The 22240-nt window shown below is 49.4% G+C and overlaps 6 protein-coding genes and 1 non-coding gene across 7 annotated transcripts; 4 read left to right on the top strand and 3 right to left on the bottom strand.

Annotated features, from left to right (window-relative positions):
* Positions 1–1441: 1441 nt before the first annotated feature.
* On the bottom strand, positions 1442–2294 carry PADG_02328 (uncharacterized protein; the record flags this gene model as incomplete). Its single annotated transcript, XM_010759469.1, has 2 exons — positions 1442–1746; positions 1901–2294. 2 exons carry the CDS (start codon positions 2292–2294, stop codon positions 1442–1444), a joined length of 699 nt encoding a protein of 232 aa, XP_010757771.1.
* Positions 2295–5110: 2816 nt separating this feature from the next.
* On the top strand, positions 5111–5182 carry PADG_11412. The gene has a single exon. It is a non-coding gene; the product is annotated as a tRNA-Glu (tRNA).
* Positions 5183–5404: 222 nt separating this feature from the next.
* On the bottom strand, positions 5405–5743 carry PADG_02327 (uncharacterized protein; the record flags this gene model as incomplete). The annotated part of the gene is made up of 1 exon (XM_010759468.1): positions 5405–5743. One exon carries the CDS (start codon positions 5741–5743, stop codon positions 5405–5407), a length of 339 nt encoding a protein of 112 aa, XP_010757770.1.
* Positions 5744–6753: 1010 nt separating this feature from the next.
* On the top strand, positions 6754–7512 carry PADG_02326 (uncharacterized protein; the record flags this gene model as incomplete). Its single annotated transcript, XM_010759467.1, has 1 exon — positions 6754–7512. One exon carries the CDS (start codon positions 6754–6756, stop codon positions 7510–7512), a length of 759 nt encoding a protein of 252 aa, XP_010757769.1.
* A 1342-nt stretch (positions 7513–8854) lies between these two features.
* PADG_02325 (uncharacterized protein) lies at positions 8855–11718 on the bottom strand (the record flags this gene model as incomplete). Its single annotated transcript, XM_010759466.1, has 2 exons — positions 8855–9780; positions 9861–11718. 2 exons carry the CDS (start codon positions 11716–11718, stop codon positions 8855–8857), a joined length of 2784 nt encoding a protein of 927 aa, XP_010757768.1.
* Positions 11719–12367: 649 nt separating this feature from the next.
* On the top strand, positions 12368–12592 carry PADG_02324 (uncharacterized protein; the record flags this gene model as incomplete). The annotated part of the gene is made up of 1 exon (XM_010759019.1): positions 12368–12592. One exon carries the CDS (start codon positions 12368–12370, stop codon positions 12590–12592), a length of 225 nt encoding a protein of 74 aa, XP_010757321.1.
* A 1534-nt stretch (positions 12593–14126) lies between these two features.
* PADG_02322 (uncharacterized protein) lies at positions 14127–18601 on the top strand (the record flags this gene model as incomplete). The annotated part of the gene is made up of 5 exons (XM_010759018.1): positions 14127–14243; positions 14338–14700; positions 14907–16515; positions 16615–16728; positions 16815–18601. The coding sequence occupies 5 exons, from the start codon at positions 14127–14129 to the stop codon at positions 18599–18601; spliced, it is 3990 nt and encodes a 1329-aa protein (XP_010757320.1).
* Between the last annotated feature and the right edge of the window lie 3639 nt (positions 18602–22240).

The following is a 22240-nucleotide window of genomic DNA, read 5'->3' as shown; positions in this document are numbered from 1 at the left end:
CAGAAAACCCAGCCAGTCTCAGTCCCCATGCAACGCTTTTCCAATACACAGCAGGAACTCCTCTGCCCAATCTCACTCATTCATCCGTAGAGAGACGACAAAATCCCACCCTCCATTCTTCTTTTCTTCTCCCATCAAACCATCCATCCCAGACACGAAAACAGGGGAGACACAACAGAGAAGAAAGAAAAAGGGACAGTCAACGCGGGAAACAGGAGGGTGGGGAGGGGGGGGATGGTCTCACCATTATCCGGAATCGGCAGCGTCTCCAAGGAGTGGATGTAATGCATCTTGACGACGTCTCTGTGGAATTAATTAGTCCGACGGGCGGTTTAAAAAGGGAGTCGGAGGGGGGGGGGTTGGGGAGCGTCGTTCGTCGTCGTTGGTCGTCGTTGGTTGTTCGTTGGTTGTTCGTTGGTTGTTCGTTGGGAGTTGGTCGACTCTCACTCTTCTCTTCACACACAGACAGAGACACAACACAACATAACAACAGCGCAGCGCACAACAAACAGACTTCGGAGGAAGCAAAACCCGCTTAGCGAAATTCCAGGCCAAAGTTGGGCGGTAAGGGGGGGGATTTGTGCGGGCGTCGCTTAGCTGCCGAATAGGGTTTAGCGTATGACTAGTTGGGTAGTGGAATTGTTGCAAACAACTCAAACTGCCCGTATGGAGTAATTGGAAGTAGCTTGTTCCCTTGTTCCCTTGTTCCGTATCAAACGGTTATTTATTATTTATACATATAGAAAGTTGGACTGACTATTTGACATTTCCATTTAAGCTGTCCCAGTGCAAGATCTAACATACGACCAGTAGTAACAAGGAAAGGGATCCGATCAATGTCAATATGGAGTTTGCATTTCTAAGATCGAGGAGGCTTGAATTAATTAATATGACTTTTCCTTTAAGAAATTAAATTAAAGCCTTCCAAATCAGAGTCATGCCATCCATCATCCATGGTCATTCCATATCAAGCAAGTCCCGTTGCCCAATTGTATGAAACACGAAGAGAGTTGGAAAAGAAAGAAGGAATAAAAAAACATCCCAGAACTCCTTTTTCATGTACAAACCTCATTAGCATCCTCGAAATTAAATGCGAATTTGCAACAGGGGTGTCATTTGTGCTTGGCCTCCCATAGGAATATAGAAGAGAAAGGAAAGGGGAAATAAACAGAAGGAAATTTAAAAAAAATAAAAAATAAAAATAAAAAAAATAAAAAATAAAATAAAAAAATAAAGATAAAAAAAGATAAGAAGAAGGGGGGAAAGGGGGCAATCCACCTAACCAGGAAAACGTGAGCTCGCTTTCCAAATGATATAATATATACCCATACAAACACAAAATTAAAACAGTTATAAACGAGGCGTGTGTGGACGAGTTCGACACACGCCCTCCTCCATTTCCCCTGCCCCCCTCCACTTCCACACGGGGTAAAATGTCTCTTTACACCCGCGCCAACGAAATCTCCATAACCCTCTTCCCCCCCAACGTCTGTATCTTGCCCGCCAACTCATTCCGCGCATGCAAGCCCTCGATCTCATCGCCGCCACCAATCGTCATCCCGTTAACGAGGACGTTAGGCACGGTGCTCCGGCCCGTGTTTCCCGCTAGGATCTGCTGCAGCTCGCTGCCCAGCGGGTGCATGTCGAGCTCGACGACGAAGGGCGCCGGGACGATTCTGTACATGTTCAGGATGATGGATTTGGCCTTGAAGCTGTAGGGGCAGAAGCTTTTGGAGAATATTATTACTGCATTTTGTGGTTAGTTGGTGGTATGAGCGGTGGTGTGCAGGATAGAGGATTGAGACCGGGGGGGGGGGGGGGGGTTGTGGTCATGAAGTTTATAAAGACAATGCACAATGGATAAATGAGTGAATGAGTGAATGGACAAGAAAACACATACTAGGCGACCTCTTCAAAATAGCATTCAGCTCCTCCTCCACCACTGCATCCTCCTCCTTCTGCGACGTGATAGCTGAGTACCTCGCCACCGACGACGGCACAGGCATCTTCTTACGTCCCGCGATCGACTTCTCTTCTGACTCAGCGCCCACCCCTCCTCCATCTCCCCCGTCCCCATCGCCAGGCGTCATCTTGAGCGGACTCTCATATTTCTGCCGCTCCACCGCAATCGCCTGCCTATCCTCTGGCGCCAGCTTCGGCGCCTTTAGCTTCTGGAAGAGGCCCTCATCGTCCATCTCGCTGTGAGCTCGCCCGGCTTGCTTGGCTTCCATGGCCTCGACGGTCTGTTGGTAGAATTTCCCATTTTGGACGTGATGAGTGTTGGCCTGCAACATGGATGGGCAATGAATCTGTCAGCTGTCGTTTTTTTTCCCCCCCCCTTTCATTCGAGATATTTGAGCCGATCAATCTTGCGCGGGTCAGATCACCCGCCGTTCCTCCAGGCCCCACTTCCTGCCTCTTCCCATTATTTTTCCCCCCAAACCCACACACCCCGCATGTTGGAGCAGCGAAGTCACCCTCCTTTGGAGGAGACAGGCAACCAAGCCAAAAATAAAATAAAGTAAATGAAAGTCGAAAGTACAGAAGATGAAAAATACTTACATTTAGATAACATATTACGAACAAAGCACCAAGCACAGCCAAGAGCAGCATTCGGAAGCCGCGACGGGTTGTGGGCGGCATGATTCTGCGCCCGCCCGACGACGAAGGGAAGGAGACGGCGGAGGAGGAGGGGGCGTGTCGCCGGGTGGAGAAGGCTTGGGATGTTGCTCCCTTCATGGCGGGCGGATAAAGGGGTCCCGACCACAAGGGCACGCGACAACGACGACCGCTCTCAGACTACCACGGGAGAGAGGAGTAGGAATAGAGGAGGTACTCATGGGACTCGGGAGGAGAGAGTTGGGTTGGGCGAGCGGGCGGAGGGCGGAGGGAAGTGATAGAGCGTGTCGAGGAACGGGATGGAGGGATCGAAGGATGGGAATCGGTCAGAAGAAAGGAACCGCTGCGAGAGGGCTGGCTGGCTGGCTTGGGCTGGACACACTACTGGGCACACGGTGGCTTGTGCCCAGCGCAGAGCCCATTTGATGAGTCCGACTTGTGCAGCCTCGTCAGGTTGTTCTGCCAGGAACGCGAGTTAGTTCTTAGGATCTGGAGTCCGCTCTCTTGTCTAGTTATAGGCAGGGCAGGGCAGGGCAGGGCAGGGGGAAAAGCTGGGGGAAGTATAGGAGCGAACTAACTCCCCGGGACCCGGGCTATTTCCATACGATTAATGATTATTATTTATCATCATCAACTGCCCCGTACTATGATTAGTTAACTATTATTATTTATCATCAACTCGTACTATCACTAGTTATTAATGCTAATATTAATAAACCTAAAAAATGGCGTTCACTAGTCCCACGAGGCCATGTTGGTTTTGCTGTCGCAACTTGGGCCGTTCTTCCCACACGCATCGAGACCCCACTCGCACTCCGGGTACCTTAAATGCTGGCCAGGCCTTAGGCGGGAGTTTATTGCCAACGGAACCCTGCTGTCCAGTACCAATGGTTGCTTTTCAAGGTCCAAGTATCCATGGATCCTTGGAATCCTTCTGGAGGCGGAACGAAGGAACCACCATCGTGGCAGGTAACCAAATCCCCCCCCCCCCCCCCCCCCCCCCAAAATCTTCCCAAAAAAAAAAAACCCGGGTCAATGGGGGAACCCCGGGGTTTTGTGATTTTTGGGTTGTCCAACGGCTGAACTCGCAGCAAGCTGGAACGGTCCCTAATAGTTTAGTTAACTATTTTATATGATTATGTTGGTTGTGTGTCTCGAGTTTATCACCACAACCAGACCAGGCAACCCCACGGCTAATCTCCTGGCCCGAACATCACACAACACAACTCTTCCGCGGAGAACGAGTAAAGTCTCCGTGGGGCCTGCTTCTCAACTAGGGCCAATATTTCTGCGCAGTCCAGCTCGATCTATGCCGAGATATCCAGCCAAGGGAAGGGGGGGGAAGGGGGTGGTGGGTGGTGGGTGGTGGGTGGTGTTGGTTTCAATGACCACATATAATAACTCGAAGTCCGATGCCCAACCAAACAGAGATAGGTGATTGTTACTTGTCAATCTTTTTCCCCTTCTTTTCCCTCTTTTCCCTCTTTTTCCTCTTTTTCCTCCTTTTCCTCTCTTTTCCCCAAGCGTCAACGCAGATGTATAACCAGGGAGGACCGGTTCTACCCGTTGGCACATTTGAGTGGCGGGAGGAGCGTGTGGTGTGGATTTCAATATTTATTTTCTTGCTTTCTTTTATTAATCCTATTTCCTAACTTTTGGATTGTTGCTCCGTTGCAAAACCACCGAAGAATTCGATCCATAGTTCCCACCTCTATGGATCCGTCCTCCCTGCCAGTAATTTAGTGTCCTTTTGCAGTCTCTTCTTGAGATCACCGGCGCCGTACAAATTTCCACATCTCTCTCTCTCTATATATATATATATATATATATATGTCTCAGCTGCTTACCTACAGATTCAGACACTCGTTCAATTGAAGCGCTAGTGTTCAGCTAGGCGTTGAAAGGTTGAACCTGCCAACATCCTCTGCGAGCAGCTGTTATGTGGGTGTTCTTTTCGCATACCTCGAGTAGAAGAAGCAATTAAGAGTTCATTTTCTGCAAATAAATAAACATCGAGTTATAAATATAAACATAACTAGGGATAAATCCAGCTACTACTACTACTACTACTACTACTACTACTACTACTACTACTACTACTACTACTACTACTACTACTACTACTACTACTACTACTACTACTACTACTACTACTACTACTACTACTACTACTACTACTACTACTACTACTACTACTACTACTACTACTACTACTACTACTACTACTACTACTACTACTACTACTACTACTACTACTACTACTACTACTACTACTACTACTACTACTACTATCCACCTCTATAAAACAGCTGGCTAGCAGCTGCAATATTTTGTATATTTCTCACGACAACTATATGGATATGACTGGATGACACTGTACATACATACATACATACATGCATTCACATTATTATCTCTCCCCTCTTAAAAGCGTTAAAAGCCAAATCGCACTTAGAATTCGGGCTGGTCCCCAGCCTCTCCAGCAGACCGGTCCCTAGTGGTGTAGTGGCTAACATCGCTGTCTTTCACACAGCAGCCCGGGGTTCGATTCCCCGCTAGGGAGCTCATCGCGTGCGGGCAGTTTTTGACTACTCTCTTTGACTACTCTCTTTGACTACTCTCTTTGCCGGTGTCTCCTTTGTTGTCCCTGTTATTTTTATTCCGCGCTGCCGTCGCTGCTGTTGCTACTCCTGTTACGCTCCTCCTCCTCTTCTGTAGAAGTAATATCGCCTCCTCGTTCCTTGCTCACGTAGCGGAAGAGCCCTAGGCCGTATATACAACAGCTTCACAGCGCAGCAAGCGTTTGCCCCGAGCTCGACGACCCAATTCCGACACACTCGACGATTCCGACCAACACTCGGGCGAGATTTTGAAATAGAATGAATAATACATGTGCTGGTTGAGCGACAAAGGGCGTCGGAAGGTTGGGAGACGTTGTTGAGCCACTCGATGGGATAGATACCACGAAGCCGATGGTCTTAGGAAGAGACGATGTTCCGAGAACCCTTTTATCTCCGTGGGATTTGGCTGCGGGACTTGATGACCACAGTGCTGAGCTGACGAGAGAATCTATTTTGAACTTATCGAGTCGAGGTTGAAGCCTGCCTAGGGAGCGTGGAATCATGATTTTATCCCCCCCGTGTTTTTCCCTAGAGCGCCACTGCATTCATTCACTGAGTGAGGGGATGCCACTTTGCGATGATATGAGCTTGATTGTGTAGAGGGATTGGCCAGGCCTCAGTTGTGGGAGATTGTTGTTGTTATAGTACAAGAGAATACGTCTCTGTCCCCTTCGGCTCGGTGAGCGCAGTGATTACTACTTTCCCCCGTGTTTCATCTTTTGGATGGAGTTTCAATGCTATGAACCAACCTGAGTAGAGAGACGTGTAGTTCCGAGTGTGAATTTGCCACTGTTTCATTTTCTTGCTGGTACTTATACTCTTCAACGATCGTTCCGGAAGAGAGCTCTACTCCGCTGAAGTCAAGTAAGTAGCTTGAACGCAAGAACTGAAAGAAAGTCCGCAGCATTATTTAAATTCCGCATGGGTTGCCTCATGTTCTTCCCCGAGGCCCCCCGCGTTACGGCGTATCTGCATAAGCCCGCCTCTCAGCTCTTCAACTAGTTAAGAGGGAGCTGAAATACAACACGGATCAGAAAACCCGAGGAATGAATACGAACATCCTGGTAGCACAGCTTGTTATTAAACCCGGCCCCAGATTCCTGAACGGGCTTATCTTTGCCTCGAAATATCTCCCACAGAATGGTTTCGCTCTTTTGGCTGACGGCTACATCATCTACCGCATAAAGACCGTCTGGCTGATGCGCTGTCGCTCTTCAAACTCTTTCTGGCCTCATTCTACATATACACTCTTCAGTATTTACGACTGAAAGCAGTCGACCCACCTTGAATCCTCCAGTTCTATAGAAAACTCCCTGGATCCCGCGAATGCCAGGGCCTTGTTGAATAGTTGACAACTTGTGAATAGTTGACAGCTTGTGAATAGTTGACAACTTGTGAATAGTTGACAACTTGTGAATAGTTGACAGCTTGTGAATAGTTGACAACTTGTGAATAGTTGACAGCTTGTGCACTGGCTATGAGTCCAAACTAGCAGCAAGCCTGGACAAGAGTCATGGAGCCCACGCCTGAGGTTGCCCAGCAGGGGCAAGGTCCCCCTGCACAGGACCTGACGCTCGAAGTGGACTTTTCCTGGAAACGATACAAATCACTCATCACCGAGAAGGGCAGCACCCCGCAATCCCCTCCACTCTACATCGTCGACTACCGAGCCACGAAGCCGCACCTCGCCTTCAGAGCGGGTGAGGACCAACCCCCCTTTGCCACCGGAAGCCTTCGCACCGTCTCCATCAATGCCGATTGCCAGATTCGCGGTCGCACAATTACTCTCAAGGCTCTCAAACGCTTCAGGACGGAGTATACGCACCTCTCGTACGCCTTCGCCAAGGGCGGCGGCGGCATCAACGGTGCTGCGCCCGAACCCGAACCCGAACCCGAACCCGTGCCCATGACTTGGACCAGCTCGAGCGGCTTCAAGACCTGGGACTTTGTCTGTCTCGACGAGAACCAGATGCCTCTGGCGAAGTTCTCCGCAAACGCCTGGTCGCTGAAGAAAGTGGGCCACATTACGTTGATCGGGTCGAATATCGCCGCAGCGACCGGCAGCGACACCATCAGCGACGCTGTAAGAGAAGAGATTGTCGTTACGGGATTGACGCTGTTCTATTGCATGGTGCTTCGGAGTAGCAGCATTTTGTCGTTTTTCGGCGCCATCTTTGCGCGACCTGGTCATGATGAGAGGGAGAGGGAGAGGGAGAGGGAGAGGGAGAGAGAGAAGAATGGGCCCATAGCAGCGCCTGCTGCGGAGCAGTAGCAGTAGCGGAGGGAGTAGTCTGGGGTATTTGGTCGAATGACTTATAATCCGAGTCGCTCAAAAAGGTTTTTTTTTTTTTTTTTTCTTTTTCATTATTTTATTTTATTATTTTAGTTTAGTTCGTTTCCGTCATCGAGTTCATTGGACAATCAATCCTTCCACAGCTGGGGGCAGGGGCCTCCAGCACATTTTGGTCGGCATTAGTGAAAGGAAGCTCTTCAGAAGCTCGGGTATCCTCCTGGGAGGTTTGTTGCAGCAGGGCGTTTTCTTAGCAGAAACTTTCACATCTCAACACCAATTCAAAACTGGGAAAAGCAAGACGAGGTCGCTCTCGTGTGCGGGTGGGCCAGTCACGTAAGCCGGCGTGCAGAGTACCAACCAAGTAACTAACTGTCGTCGTTCGACTCCGCTAAGCTTGCTCAACTGGTCTTCGATGGAACCAGTTCCTCTACACCTGGTTTGACCTCCCCCCCCCCATGGTTAAGCCAAGAGTTAATTTGTGTCTTAGCAAGGCGTTATCCGGGGTGAAAAATGCGGTGCAGGATCCGACTGTCAGAAAGAAATATCCAGTTCCAAGTTTTAAGTTACCAGGAACCAATGAAAAAAGAATCTCAAATTGGGAATGAGTGAACATTGAATAATCTAACATTCATATCAGTACATACACAGAGTATCAAGCTTCATGCAAATACAACGGACGACAAGGGGGGAATCAAGTAAAAGAAGCAATGACCATAGAGAGAAAAAGGAGAACAACAGCCCAAGAGATTCATGAGCGCAAGAAAACGACAGAAAGGGAGAAAACGGGGTGAAAAAAAAAAAAAAGAATAATAATAATAATGCTGGGACAGAGCTCAATTCAAAAATTGGAAAAGGGGGTATGAAAAGCAGCAGAAACAAGGGGACGACATACATGAGAATACAAATGACCAGCGGAAGAGGATCGGGGTTAGGTGTTGGGAAATAGACGCCCGGGGAGAGGGCAAAATAAAAGGGCAAGAGATCATTACAACAAGACCGTGTATAGGCAGAAAAGATAAAACGATGAAATAAAAATTAAGGGAAAAAAGGGCTCAGATAGCTTTCAGGCAAATCAAATCAAATCGAATCAAAAGAAAACAAAACCACAACCCCCATTTTCCCTTCTCTTTCCCTTTCCAATGGTTATCAGGAAAGGTATTTGGTGAACAATAAAAAAATATATAAAATAAATAAATAAATAAAATAAAATAAAAAAAAACATGAGATCCATCCACGCCAAACGCTCCAGTCAATGAACAAAATCAAGGCGGGATAAAGCTCGGGAGCCAGCCAGGCGTGCGAAGTCGATCCCCAGACCCAACTACTGCTTACCAACCACAGCAGCAGACCCCTTCCTATTCCCCTCCCTCTTCCCCTGCACAACAGTCGTCCAATCCTCCCACTCCTTCGCAACCTCCATCAACACATTCCCCATCACAAGCGCCGACGCCATAAGCCCATGACCCTCGCCCTCCAGCACCCGCACCTCACACCGCCGCATCGTCTTCCCCAGCCACCGCACATTGTCAACCGGCACCCGCGTGTCCCGCGTGCCATGATGGAGAACCACGGCGCGATTGATATCCACGTACCGGAATCCTATCGTCTGCCGGCGCTCGAGGCAGATGAGCAGGTCGACGGCTGGGTTGGCATTCGTCGTCGCGAGCGCCCAGATGGCGTGTGTGAGGCGGTTGTCGTAGTCTGATTGGCGTTCCTTGTCGACGGCGGCAGCGGCGGCGGCGATGATGGCTAGTTCGGCCTTGGGGTCGGAGGGGTTCGAGGTGGCGCGGGAGACGATGTCCTGGGAATCGCGGTCTGGCGGGTTTCGGGGTATGTTGAGGGAGTTTTCGCGCTGCTGGGCGATGAGGGTGTTGAAGCCTGCTTCGTTGGTGCCGGCGATGGTTGTGCTACGGCGTTTGTTCTTTCTGGAGTTCTTGGGGAGGCTGCTTGTGATGCTTGCGCTGGTGGTGGTCATGAAGCTGGAGTTGGCGACTCTGAGAAATGGGGTTGGTAGTGCGCGGAGGAGTCGTTGGGAGTATGGTACGGCCCCCGCGGGGAGGGGCTCTTTGTGAGAACCCATACTGGTCATTTGGGATGGGGGTATCCATGGAGCGAGTAGATGTATCCGTCCTCGGATATGCTGTGGCATTCGGAGCGCGGTCGCGAGAGCATATATGGCTCCAGCAGAATGTGCCAGCATGGAGAATTTCGTGATTTTAAGATAGTTGCAAATAATGGCCACATCGTCTATCAACATATGTTAGCACATAAAAAAAATCTTTTAAGATAGGATGGAATAAGAAGCAGGAAACTGAAATGGATCACACCTGGCCAGCTGAGAGGCGTCCCTGATCCATCAACGCAAGGCTCACTCTCCCCAACACCCGGTCGATCTGGCGTTATCAACCGCAGTTTGAGTGTCCGAGCTAGCTCGTCGTAAAACGCCGTTAAATATCTTGTCAAGCCCATGCCCACGCAACAAAATACCACATAGCCATTTGGATCGCCAACTTCGGAAAACGCAATCGTTCGTCCTGTGTGTGGATGGTTTACCTTTTGAGTAAGCCGTGGAGATGAGAGATAGTCGCGTACAGCGTCGTCGATAGAATCTGAACTAGACGGTCGTTCTTCCGCGCCTAGCGACAAACGAGGAGAGGGAGAGACTGCGCCGGACCGTGTCCGTCGATGATTTGACTCGGAATGGCTGTTTTGCAGTGACCGTCGCCGCAACACCTTTGGGTCACCGCGGTCAGATTTTTCAAAAGGCTGGATCCCCCATGCAGGCTGAATGTTAGTTGGTTTTGACGAGAGCGGTCCGCTATTTCGTTTCTTGGTCACCTGTGATTTCCGCGTGAGAATGGCAGGGGACGGTGCACTTTCATGTTGCTCCGCCTGTGCTTCATCAACTTTCCTGGGTGGCTCATCAGCTACTGTATGAACAGATTGTCGGACCACAACCGTCTCTTTCGTTACTGTTGTTTGTTGCATGGACTGCGGCTTAGGGCTGGATTTCGGTGCCCGGAGCTGCGAAGTGGATTCCAAGGCCTCCTTCTCAGTCTGCAATTCGTCCTTGATTTTTTTCTGCTGCGCTTTAAGCTCCCTTATCCGCTTCGAGACTTGATCGTCTTCCTGGTTTACCTCCGCAATATCACGGTCGATGGTGAAATCCCGGTTGGAATATACACTGTGACGAGTTGAACGACGTTTTTTGCTTGAATTCCCATTGTAGCTATGGCGCAATGAGGATTCACGGGTAGGTATGACTCTACCACTTCCAATCCCGCCTGGGCTGCCATTGACCGAGTTGGCAACGGACCTCGATGTACCAAGGTTCGGGGCAGAGTCGCGTCTACTCTCTCCATTCAACTGCTTCTCTAACAGTTGGAAAACACCGTTGTTCAAGTTCACTTCTTCCGCCAGATCAGCCATCGAAGGTGTTGAGCGCAATGATAGCCGGCTGCGTGACGTGTTTAGCCGTGGATTATCCCCGGTCTTCTGGAAACGGTCACTCTCTTTATCCTTAGGAAACTCTCTAGAGCTCCTCTTCAGCAGGTTCAATTGGTTCTTCAAACTCTTTCGACCGCCACTGCTCGAAGACGCGATACTTGCGGTGGAGAGTCGGGGACCAGGTTCCGAACTGGGGACACCAAATCCTGATACATCATCAAGACCAGCATGAGACGAAGCCATTGACGCTCTCGAACCTGTCCGTCTGGGTGAGGTATCGCCAGTCGGGCTACATGGCGATCGGGGAGACCGAGGTGAACGTGGAGACGTGGGAGCCTTTGCCATTCGTACCACAGGGGAAATTGCAGCATCGTCAGGGTGTAAGAAAGAATTGCCTTCCTCGTCGACTACAGTCTTGTAGGCGCCATAATCCATGCCAAATCCCGAACTTGGAGGAACATGTGTCTCCCGGCCATCGCGAGGGAACTCCGTTTGTTGAAAGCCAGGGGACGGAGGAGCAGTGCGTGAACCTATCTCGGGGAAATTGTCGAAATGGGATTGGGCGGGGGTAGATATGGTAGAGAGGGACGAGATCAGGGAAGAAATGACTTCAGGAGATGCAGGTGGAATGTGCTTGTGAGATGGGGCGTTGATCGACCGCGAAGGCAGGCTTCTCCGGCGGTGGGCGAGCTCGGGGTGAGAGTCTGCTCGAAGGAGAGGGCTCAGGGTGTCCTGCATGGCTGTGGGACTCGCATCAATGCGAACACAACAGGAAGTTAGGAAGCCTGTGAAAGAGCCAGAGTCACGAATCGCAGGGGTTGGGAGAATCAAATGCGACTGATTGTTCAGCAGACGCTAACATGCTCTAGTTGCGCGTGGTTGTATCCGATTCCTTCCCCCCCCCCCCTTTTGCCTCTGTAGCCGCCAGCAAATCAGCGCGAGGTTAGATGGGGGCCAGGAAATCGCAAAAGGAAAACAGTAAATAGCAGCTGTTGGTTTATTTGCCAGTCCGTAGATCTAGAGTCGTTGCAACTGTGGTTCTTCGTGGAAGAGTGATTGGGTCTGGTGGAAATCTGATTATTTAGTGAACGGTTAATAATTTTTTCGAGACGATAAGCAGGAATGCAATTTGGGGCTTAAAAATCCGAGGTATTTAAATTGAGGTGCCGGATCTGCCTCTTAGTTTTCTTTTCTTTTCTTTTCTTTTCTTTTCTTTCTTTTTTTTTTCCCTCCCTTCTCTTCCTGTCCTGGGTCAATCGCTCAGAATGGTCTGAGGGTTCACAAGCGACTCGAGATATTGTGCCAGGAGTAGCCCAGGACGACGTAACAACGGAACGGGGTTGTCACTTGCTCAGAGCAAAAGTGAATGGTGAATGGTGAATGGTGAATGGCAGAGAGGGCAGCGAGCGATATGATTGGCAACGGGGGAATTGCAGGTGGAGGCCAGGAAAAAGCAACGACTGCGCAGGAACAGACGCAGCGTGGAAGCTGTTTGGATGAGGTTGAGACTGGGCGGAGGAGGACTGGAAGGGGAGAGAGAGAAAGACGAGGAGAAGAAGAAGAAGAAGAAGAAGAAGAAGAAGAGCACCACCCGACTGCAACCACCAGCTAAAACACCGGCAGCAGAACTACGGAGCAACTCCATGAGATGCTTGGGGTTGTATGGATCGATCGTCGGTGGAGGGATCTTATTTATTAACCCTCCCTCCTTTTTCTTTTTCCTTCCGGCGTTGCTCCTTTCTCCTTTGTGTATTTTATTTATTGAAATCTCAGCTCTTCTTGCAATCACCGGCAGGACTGAATCCGAAATACCTCGCCCCCCCCCCCCCCCCCCCTAAATTAATTTTGGATTCTTGGGCCATCTTGCTGCCAAGTCTGCCAAATGCTCATTCCCCCTATCTGCCGTGCCATTTCAATCGACCAGCGACAGCTGCTTTGTTCGATCAGCTAAAGGCTCCGTGGATCGGAGCTCAAGTGCATGTTGCTGCCATGTGTACACAGTAGTTTCTCCTGGCTTCCCCTTCGTCCTACCTACCCACCCACCCACCCGGGCACCTTTGGACGATGTTATGCAAGATGCTGCAGGTTGATGAATGCCAGTCCTACCAGCACTCCATAACTGGCTGATCTGCTGCAGGTTAGGAGGAGCTCACCCTGTTGGAGGGTTACCCAGCGACCCACCGGTCAGCTTGGAGTCGCTCTCTGTACCCATTTTGGCTAAACCCTTGTTTATTTGTTGACGACGGGGATGTCTGGTGCTGCTAAGAGCTCTGGGCTACTTTTGGGATCTTTCAACGGGACTGTTAGAGACCCTGGGATTCTTCTGTCTACTTAAATTCCATCCTTTTTGCATTCAATCCTCATATTCCAGTGTTAAGGGTGAACCATGGAAACACTGGAGAAACAAGAGAGTTAAGCCCTATCTATTTTCTCCGACCACATTCAAGTTCGAACGACTCCATACCACACATCCATGGATATTCTGAATAGTTTTTAATGTATGCTGGTATTATACCTAGTGGAGCTGTCTCCGGGAGAAGCGGAAATTGAGAGCGTCCTCGATTCATTCTGTTTCGCGCATTGCGAGTTTCAGATGTCGACATGACCCAAAAACAACCAAATTCAAAAAGAAGAAGAATTGAGTATTTCGCCGTCCTGCTACGAATGGCTTTAAGCCAGATATCCCATCGTATGAGGTTCAAAAACTCCTCCTCTCCTATATTTGGCCAAGCTTGGACTCAACTGGGTGGATGCCATTCCCTGCTCACTTCTTACCTCCAAAGCTATGCCCCTCGATATACCAGGCCTGCTTATTATATTGAAAATTCCTTAGATTCACATCCAGTACATCCGTGGATATAACCCATGAGCATCAAAACCCCCAGAGTGCCGCGTGGCTTACCATCGGGGAACCCTTTAAGATTATATATATATATATATATATATATACTGGCTTTACATAGCTGACAGGAGAATATTGCCTTTTATCTCTTGAGATCCAAGAGTAAAGTAAACTAAATGACCTTGAAATAGCAATTGTTCCTCATATAAAACACGATCAATCCACGGACCAGAAGGACACAAATGCCTTTATTCAAATGTTTAGTGATGATTCTGTAATGTCGAGAGTAGTGCGTGGAATAAGTATGTCGGTGCGTGGGTATATTCCTATCACTCCATATGCTTTGGTTAGTTCCACGTCAAACATCTGTCCAGTGTCAATTTCCTCCGCAGCAAATCAACCCCGCCTCTACACCGCAACCGTAAGGGGCTCAGCTCAGCCAACGCAACCCCAAAGCTCCAAAGAATGGATTGTCTGTTCTGAATGAGTACCCGTAACCCTGGAAATGCTGTTAGAGGCCACCAGCAGCCGCCTTCCGCCGCAAATCTCTTCCTCCCACGTCCGTAGTAATGGACGCTTACCCCCCCGACTACGTCGACCACAACCTCCCCTTAATTCTCCTCTCCGGCCTTGGATCTGATCCGAATCCGGAGTCCGACCCCCAGGGCAGCAATTCTCCACATGCTGGTGCTGAGTACCCGCTTCTACGAGATGATGGCATTGAGATATTCTCTGATTTCCCGCTGTTGACCGATTCGACGGCGGAGAGGGTGCTGAATGTTCTCCTGAGTCAGGATGCGGCGGGAAGGCCGTGGAATTCTAAGAGTGAGGGATTAGGGGCTGGGGCCGTTAGATTTAGGATAAAGAGGGTCGGGCGGGTAGGTCAGCACCCCCTCTGACTTTTTAAACTGTTCCTCTGTATTACTCTGAACAATGCGAAGGGCGCTGGGTATCTTCCCCCCCCCCGGCTGGTCCAGTAGCTGTATGAGTATCTAAAAATGACTCTCTCATTGTATTATGCAATTGGGTCCCCTGTGACGTTGAAAATGCTGGAGACTTGCCGCATACTGATGGGACACTATAGACATACACTTTACCCCCCCACAAATGTCAAACCCTACCCAGATTCCCTTCACCTGACAATGCTTCCGGCAGACATGGCAATAGTACCACTTCTTTGCCCGTCGTCCACTCACCGATATCTCCCCTGACACCGAGCTCCCCAACATATCCAGATGGCATCATGACACCGCAATGGGTGACGAAGCACCAGAAACTAGTTCCTGCAGCCTTTATCAACTTCTTTCCGTTCACATCTGATGCAAACATGGCCTCCCTTCGAGATAACCAACTGAAGATAGAAATCAACAGTTTAAGGAAAAACTGGGCCGCATCTGGATATAAGACACGGTTCGTTGTTGCGTTGTTGTGCGAGGATGGACCCTTGGCCGAAGATGCGAATGACCGGATAGCCACCATCAGACGGGCAACAAACCTTGATCCGAAGAGTATTTTTGTTCTCCGGCCTGAGCCGTCGCAGCTTGATATCAGTGAATTTATCAGCTCCCTTCTTGCCAGCTTACAAGCTCCAAGCATTGAGTACTACAGAGATCTCTCAAAGCATGCTAGGCGGAAAAGGAATCGAACAACCATTCCTCCCCCAACTGCACCACCTACCAGTGGGACTTCGAAAACCTTACCAGTCCAGGGCTGGAACGTTCGGTATGACTTTAAACTTGGCGTTTTTGCTGAATTCCGTCAAGAGATGGATGCTGCGTGTCGAAGTTACGAGACTGCATATGAAGGCCTGTTTGGTGCAGAAGTATTTGAAATGATTGCTGGGTGGAGCTCCAGATTTAATGATGCTCGTATGCTTGCGGATATACTTGCGATTCGCATCATCCGGTGTTTATTATGGACCGAGCAGACGGCAGCTGCAGTCCGTTCATGGATAATACACAAAAATCGCATCAAGGGTATCGTGGACCGTCGAGGCAAAGGCACGAACAATTACGGGTGGGAGGCATGGGAAGCTAGATGGGCTTTTTTGATGGCTCAGATAATGCACCAGGCGGAAATATCATCGTTGACTGTGCCCGATCTTCTGGGATCCGTACCTGATCTCCACAAAACCATATATGCGATGCCTGAGAAAATAGTCCTCGTTAACGAGCGGCTACGTCCGTGGGAATACCTTCATCATGAGGGCTATTGGTTGCACTGTGCTGCTAAACACACCGCTCGCAGGAGGGAGCTTGCAGAGGGGATTCCGAGCGAGGACCGCGTAGCCCCCGATCAACCCGCCAGCTCGCAATCGCGGAGTAGATCTATTGTGTACGACACCTATCTTGTTCCCGAACCTTATGACGAATACCCACTCTCTGACAGGCCAGGGCTTGCTCATTCTAAGTTGATTCTTGGTTTTCTGGAAACGGCAACTGAGGAATTTTCCAAGAGACAGCAGGGTCGCATGGTAGAACAACTGAAATTGGAGATGGCTAAGGAGCATATGAGAATAGGAGAGTGGAATGAGGCGATGGCTATCATACGGCCTTTATGGCCCCATCTGACATGGCGACGGGATGGCTGGTGGGAGCTCATGGAGGATTTTGCCTGGACGTTGAGGGAATGTGCTTTCCATGCCGGGGATGGAGAGACTGTTTTGCGTGTGGATTGGGAACTGTTGAACCCAAGTAAAATTTCTCCCGCTCCCCCTTCCTCTCCCGGCTCTGTCCCTCTCGCTCTTAATACTTAGAGGCTGCAAGTTTACTAATTCCAATACTCTGTTGCAGCTTTTAATGTCCGGCAAGGCTGGTGTTATGATATCCATAAGAGCATCGAAAAGCTTCCGGTTGTGAAACCGAAACCAGCTGCGGTTCTTAGAGGAGAAGATACCGTTTCCTGCAGTACGTTCCGCAGAGACATGAAATTGGATTTAAATTACATAATCAAACTAATATATTGATATATATATATATATATATTTGTGCAGTTACGGCATCTTTTTCATTCGAGAAATCAGAGGGCAATGTCGGAGAACCCTTAAAATCCCAGCTTATTATCAGATCATGCGCCCATGCTGGATCCGCACCGATCCGTCTCACTGAAGTAAAAATCGGCTTTGAAGGAAGTCTTCGGCCTATCAAACTTCTTCCAGGTGGCGATGCAACTTCCAGCTCTTCTTTTCCCAGTGAGATTTTATCTGTTCCGTTACAGGATTCTTCAAACACGGACGCCTCCACCGTGCAGTTCTCCACCGGTGGTTCACCTTTGATGGTTGGATTTACCAACCTGTCATTTAGTCCGGGGCAGATACGAGCTTTCAACCTTGTGTCAGTGCCACGGGAAGCAGGTGACGCACGTGTCGCATCAATTACACTGCGGATCGAGGAAGAGAGTTTCGATCTTGCGTATGTCATTGGTGATCAGCGCTGGAACGGGTCAGTCTGGTGGAGGGAAGGAAAGCAAGGGCCCATTTCACGGAGGATAGGGATGGGCAGGGATATTTCGATGGCACGGATTTTACCGAAGCCTCCGAAGGTCCGCATTACGACACCCAAGTTGCGAAATCATTACTATACAGATGAGAAGGTTGTGCTTGATGTTCAGATTGACAACGAGGAAGACGACGTTGCTGAGATTGACGTTGAGATAAAGATGTTTGGAGTGTCCGGAACATCAGCGAAGTTTTCATGGATTAAAGAGGCAGATGCCAACTCTGCAATTGAGGATGCAAGTGCTAGCAGCCCAATTACCCTAGTTGAAGGTGTTTCTTCAACCCTGTCAAAACGCTGTAGGATTGGGACTCTAGCGCGTGGTGCCTGTCATACCGTTTTAGCCCTCTTCACAAACACGAGCGAACCGCTGGACTATGAGATTGAAATATCCGCCTATTATCATCTCATCTCCGATGTTGAAACACAAATATTCAAAACCGTCTCCCTCGACCTCTCCTTCATAAGACCGTTTGAGGCAAATTATGAATTCCTGCCTCGAATCCATCCCGCCCCTTGGCCGGATTTCTTCCACTATGACGATTCACCACCCGAAGATGACGACGCAAAAGAACCAAAACATGATGGTCTCCAACAGCTATGGTGTCTAAACTCGAAAATGGTGTCTTTTGCACTGGAACCGCTTGTCATTGAAGAGGTCAGCGTCGTGCTGCTGAGTGTTACCGCAGGCAACGTTTGTAAAATCGGCAAGGAAATGCTTAAAAGCCCCGCGACACCAGAATTTAGACCCGAAGAACTTCGCGAATCAGAATTCACCGTGGAAATCCAACGTCTCGCACTTGACGATCGGAGTGCAACAACCGTGAATCTCGCACTCTACATACGATGGCGCAGACCCGACTCCGACTCCGACTCCAACACCACATCTTCAACAACCTCGACCCTTGCCATCTCCCGTTTCCTCGTCCCGCTCGGCGAACCCCGCGTCCTCGCCAGCGCCACACCCTCCCCACAACTCCCAGGCTTCCTGCACCTCGACTACACGCTCGAAAACCCGTCCCTGCACTTCCTCACCTTCAATCTAACGATGGAAGCTAGCGATCAGTTCGCATTCCACGGCCCCAAGAGCATGGCGCTGCAACTTGTGCCGCTCAGCAGGCATACGGTGCGGTATAATCTGCTGGCGAATGTGAGGGGGGCGTGGATACAGCCGCAGCTGTCGGTGGTGGATTCGTATTTCAATAAGACGTTGAGGGTGTTGCCGACGGAGGGGATGAGGGCGGATAAGAAGGGGATTTTTGTGTGGGTTGATGCGGAGGGGTAATGGGATCGTGCATTTTTGTGGTTGTGTATGGATGGGTGTTCGTTGGGGTGACGTGTGTGTTTTTTTTCTTTTTTTTTTGAGGTAGTTAGATGAGTTGATTCATTTGACAGCCCAGGACCTGACTCTAATATTTAGATATGCTGCAAAAGGGAAGGGGGGTTTACGACAGCTTTTTATTATTCATCTCCTGGATGTTTCGCGGATTATTTTGACGAAAATATATAGATGTCAGATCTGCTGCCTTGTTGGTTTGGGAGACAGGCTGGAGGAGAAGAGAATGTAATCGGCAGTGGCATAATTTTCAGCAGAGTTCACCATATCTAATGCAGTCTAAAGCCACGCACTCGTTATACCGCAATTGGATTTCATTCTGATGAAGGTTGAAGATTGGGGTGGTTTGCTGTATTTCGGGGGCAGCTAAAGTGTGAGGCCTTCTATAGGGGGTCGTTGTATTCCGGCTCCGCAGACTGCTCTCCTCCACGGACCAACTTTTCCTATATTTACCGCAGCTCCTTTGGAAAACATGAACATGCCAAATCAGCTTCTGGCTAGTTGGTCACTGGAGTGCACGAAAGACCTAATCGGCGCCACCGTTCGTTGCAGGATATGCTCAAATGGAATGAATGGATATGGGGGTTGCCCGAGAGGCAGGTCTATTCTTCTTCTCTTTAAAATGGCTCTGACGCCCTCTGGCTGTGTCTCTGTAACTAAGGTGTAGGACTGACATGGGGTAACTAGTTGAAGCATGGCATCCAACGCAGGAGAACATGCGCAGTCCAGCTAGGCGCAGCTGCACAGTTTTTTTTCGGGCGTCCGAACTCCCCTGCAGCTGTTTTTCAGTGGAGAGGATTGAATGTGGGTGCTTTGCGTCAGAGCCCCCCGGTCAATCCACTGGTTAAACGACTCGACAAGGGAATGCGCTATGCACCGCATATCTCTCAGTTGCGCCCTGTTCGGCCACGGGCACCCGAGTCCACCAGGATATAGAAGAATATCCCAGCAACCGAAGAGTTGGAGCACAAATCCTGATTAACCGACCGGGAAATGTCCACCCATCCAGAGAGGACTTTCAAAGATCACTAAACCAACCCTTCCTCTCCGCGTCTCCAGGTAACTCTTTAAATCACCCACAGAAATGCAATCCCCATCACCTTCTCCGCTTGCGACCGCGTCCAGTGCCTATTACGCAGCTCCTGGAAGCGGTCTTGCTGGGCCGTTCATCGGGTGATTCCTTAGATGATGTGCAGCCCATGATCGAATCCGGCGTGGATTGGATCTTTAAATCTTTTTACACTGTGACGTTCCTAGCTGCGACTCGACAGTTGCTCCAACTTCGGCGGCGAAAAGAGTTAAAAGTAGCGGTTCCAGAACCTTATTCGTTCTTTAGTTGAGCAGCCCCTGAAGAGCCAACTGAATATCTCGAGCGAGAACAAGCCGCTGGCCGCATTCGATGACACGATTTAAATAACACGTCTCTGGATTTGAAATGGAGTTCCTGTCTCCGGTCGACTTGATTAGAATCTCTGTATTGTGTCTACCTGGCTGGCCATGCCGCTGTGCACTGGCTCTCTGCACTTGCAACCGTAATTTAAAAAGGCTCCTACAACCGCATATCAACAGCCAGTTCGATAGTCACGTAAATACAAAGAGAGAGAGAGAGAGAGAGAGAGAGTCATCGTCGTCATATACGTTAGATGTGTTTGACTGTTTCCTCAAAATGATTTACTACACAACCACTCTCTATCCGCCCTGGTCCAAATGATGATGTCAAACCCATCAGCCGTCCATAGCTCGGTCGACCCAAGCAGCAACCAAGTTCCTTTTGTCTCCGCGGCCCAAAAGTCTTCTTTCATGGAAAGACTTGTGTGTTATTCGTCACATCCTTCACCGAAACTAGACTCGAGTGGCAGAGTCGGCTGCATCTCAGACGGCACGACTGAGAAACGCCGCTAAGACCTTGCGGCGGGGTGATGTCTTCTATCTGCATGACAGCTCTGTGGAATGGGAGCTTGATGCTGCCATTGGCAAGAAGACAAAGATATTTGGCAGCCCGCTGAGCGCCGCCTTTGGCAATCTTTCCTTCCAATACAATCCTGTACAAGAATTTGGGGGGGGGGGGGGGGGGGGGATGTGGGCAACCACGCATATTTCGCATGATACAGACATACTTCTCACCCCCGGGACGCCTGCTGGAGCCATCTAGGTGACGGGAAAAGGGCTGTGTGCTATTGTTGAGAGCGCTATGGCGAGTTCAGCCTCGTCGTATGGTGTTTGGACACATCCCCGCAGGTGCGGAGAGCGGTGGGCACGATTCAACGCTGTAGAGACAAGCTACGAGGATATATATATATATATATATTGAACCATCCGTGGCCGCTTTAATCTGTTTGCGATGGCTTGGAAAGTCATTTGTCTCGTGTTGGTTCGGGGGATTTGTCCAAGGAGCAGGAATGCATCGAAATGCAGCCAATTGGTGAACGCCCGTCGTGGCGGGGAGAGATGGGCGGGAGAAAAGAGAACCGATCGTTGCCTTCTCATGAAAGCATGCTGGATTGATTGTGTTCTCGATAGCTCATTCTCCGTCGTTACTGCATTCTGTATCCTTCTGCGATGTCATGGCATTTCAAACTCTCTCAGTCTGGGTGATTTTCGATTGGTTTGCTGTTTCCGCGAAGCAGTAGTAGTTGGTATTGGACATACATGCAGTTGGCCACCATGTTGTATCCAAATCTACCTGGCATAGAGCAACATGTTCTCGGGTGATGGGCCGTTCAAGAGCTTTCATGTTCTTATTTTGTCCTTAAAAATAGATCATTTTACCCACACACATAGCGCGTTAATAATAGCACGGGGTCATTGGCTATCCGCCGTCTAGAACCGCCTCCATGCTCGCTAAAAAACCGCCGTCAATCAAAGATCTGGCTCTTGGGGCTCATCATGTGGAATCAAGCAAAGGGCAAAACCAGAAGAGGAATAGAAAGAGGAAGCAAGATTTTTAATGCAAATGAGGACCTGACAGAAGTTGAAACACACAGCTGGATACCCTGATACGAATTTGCATAGAGACGATAGAGTGTGCTGCGGGATAACTAAGAGTTCAGCCTCATTCTGATCTCATTAATACCGCACATAGTTTGGGAGCTCGATTCACGGGGTGGATGCTTCAGTCGTATCAGCACACAGTAGCTTGTTCTTGGATTCCATTAGGGGCGCGGTGGGCCCTGTAACCGCTGTAGTAACCTCCACGAGAGCCCTATCTTATAGGGCCTCAGCCCCCGCAACTCCAGTGGATAACCAACTATCGTAGTGAAAATAAAAGAGAGTTAGTTACCGGATTTTGGTTTCCCCCTCGAACCTGAAATATAAATTCAGGCAGTTTCCCGCCCTCCTAATTATAGCACTCGTCCCTGAGTAGTTTAACTAGAGTGGGCTCATTATTAGTTAAATATGACCTCGGGAACGGGGAATATCCCACTAAACTGGAGGAGAACATGCCTAACGACACCCCACATGCTGCAACGGTTCCGTTTCCTGGCACGAGAAGCTAATGGAAAGCGTTCAAAAGAGAAGTGTTGATGCGTTGACTCGTCCTAGAATGTTATTAATATAATATTAGGGGTTGGATTCTTGTTTGTTGGC

This window comes from Paracoccidioides brasiliensis (genome assembly GCF_000150735.1).
Source record: "Paracoccidioides brasiliensis Pb18 unplaced genomic scaffold supercont2.2, whole genome shotgun sequence".
NCBI lineage: Eukaryota > Fungi > Ascomycota > Eurotiomycetes > Onygenales > Ajellomycetaceae > Paracoccidioides > Paracoccidioides brasiliensis.
This window is presented reverse-complemented; position numbering and strand designations above follow the sequence as displayed.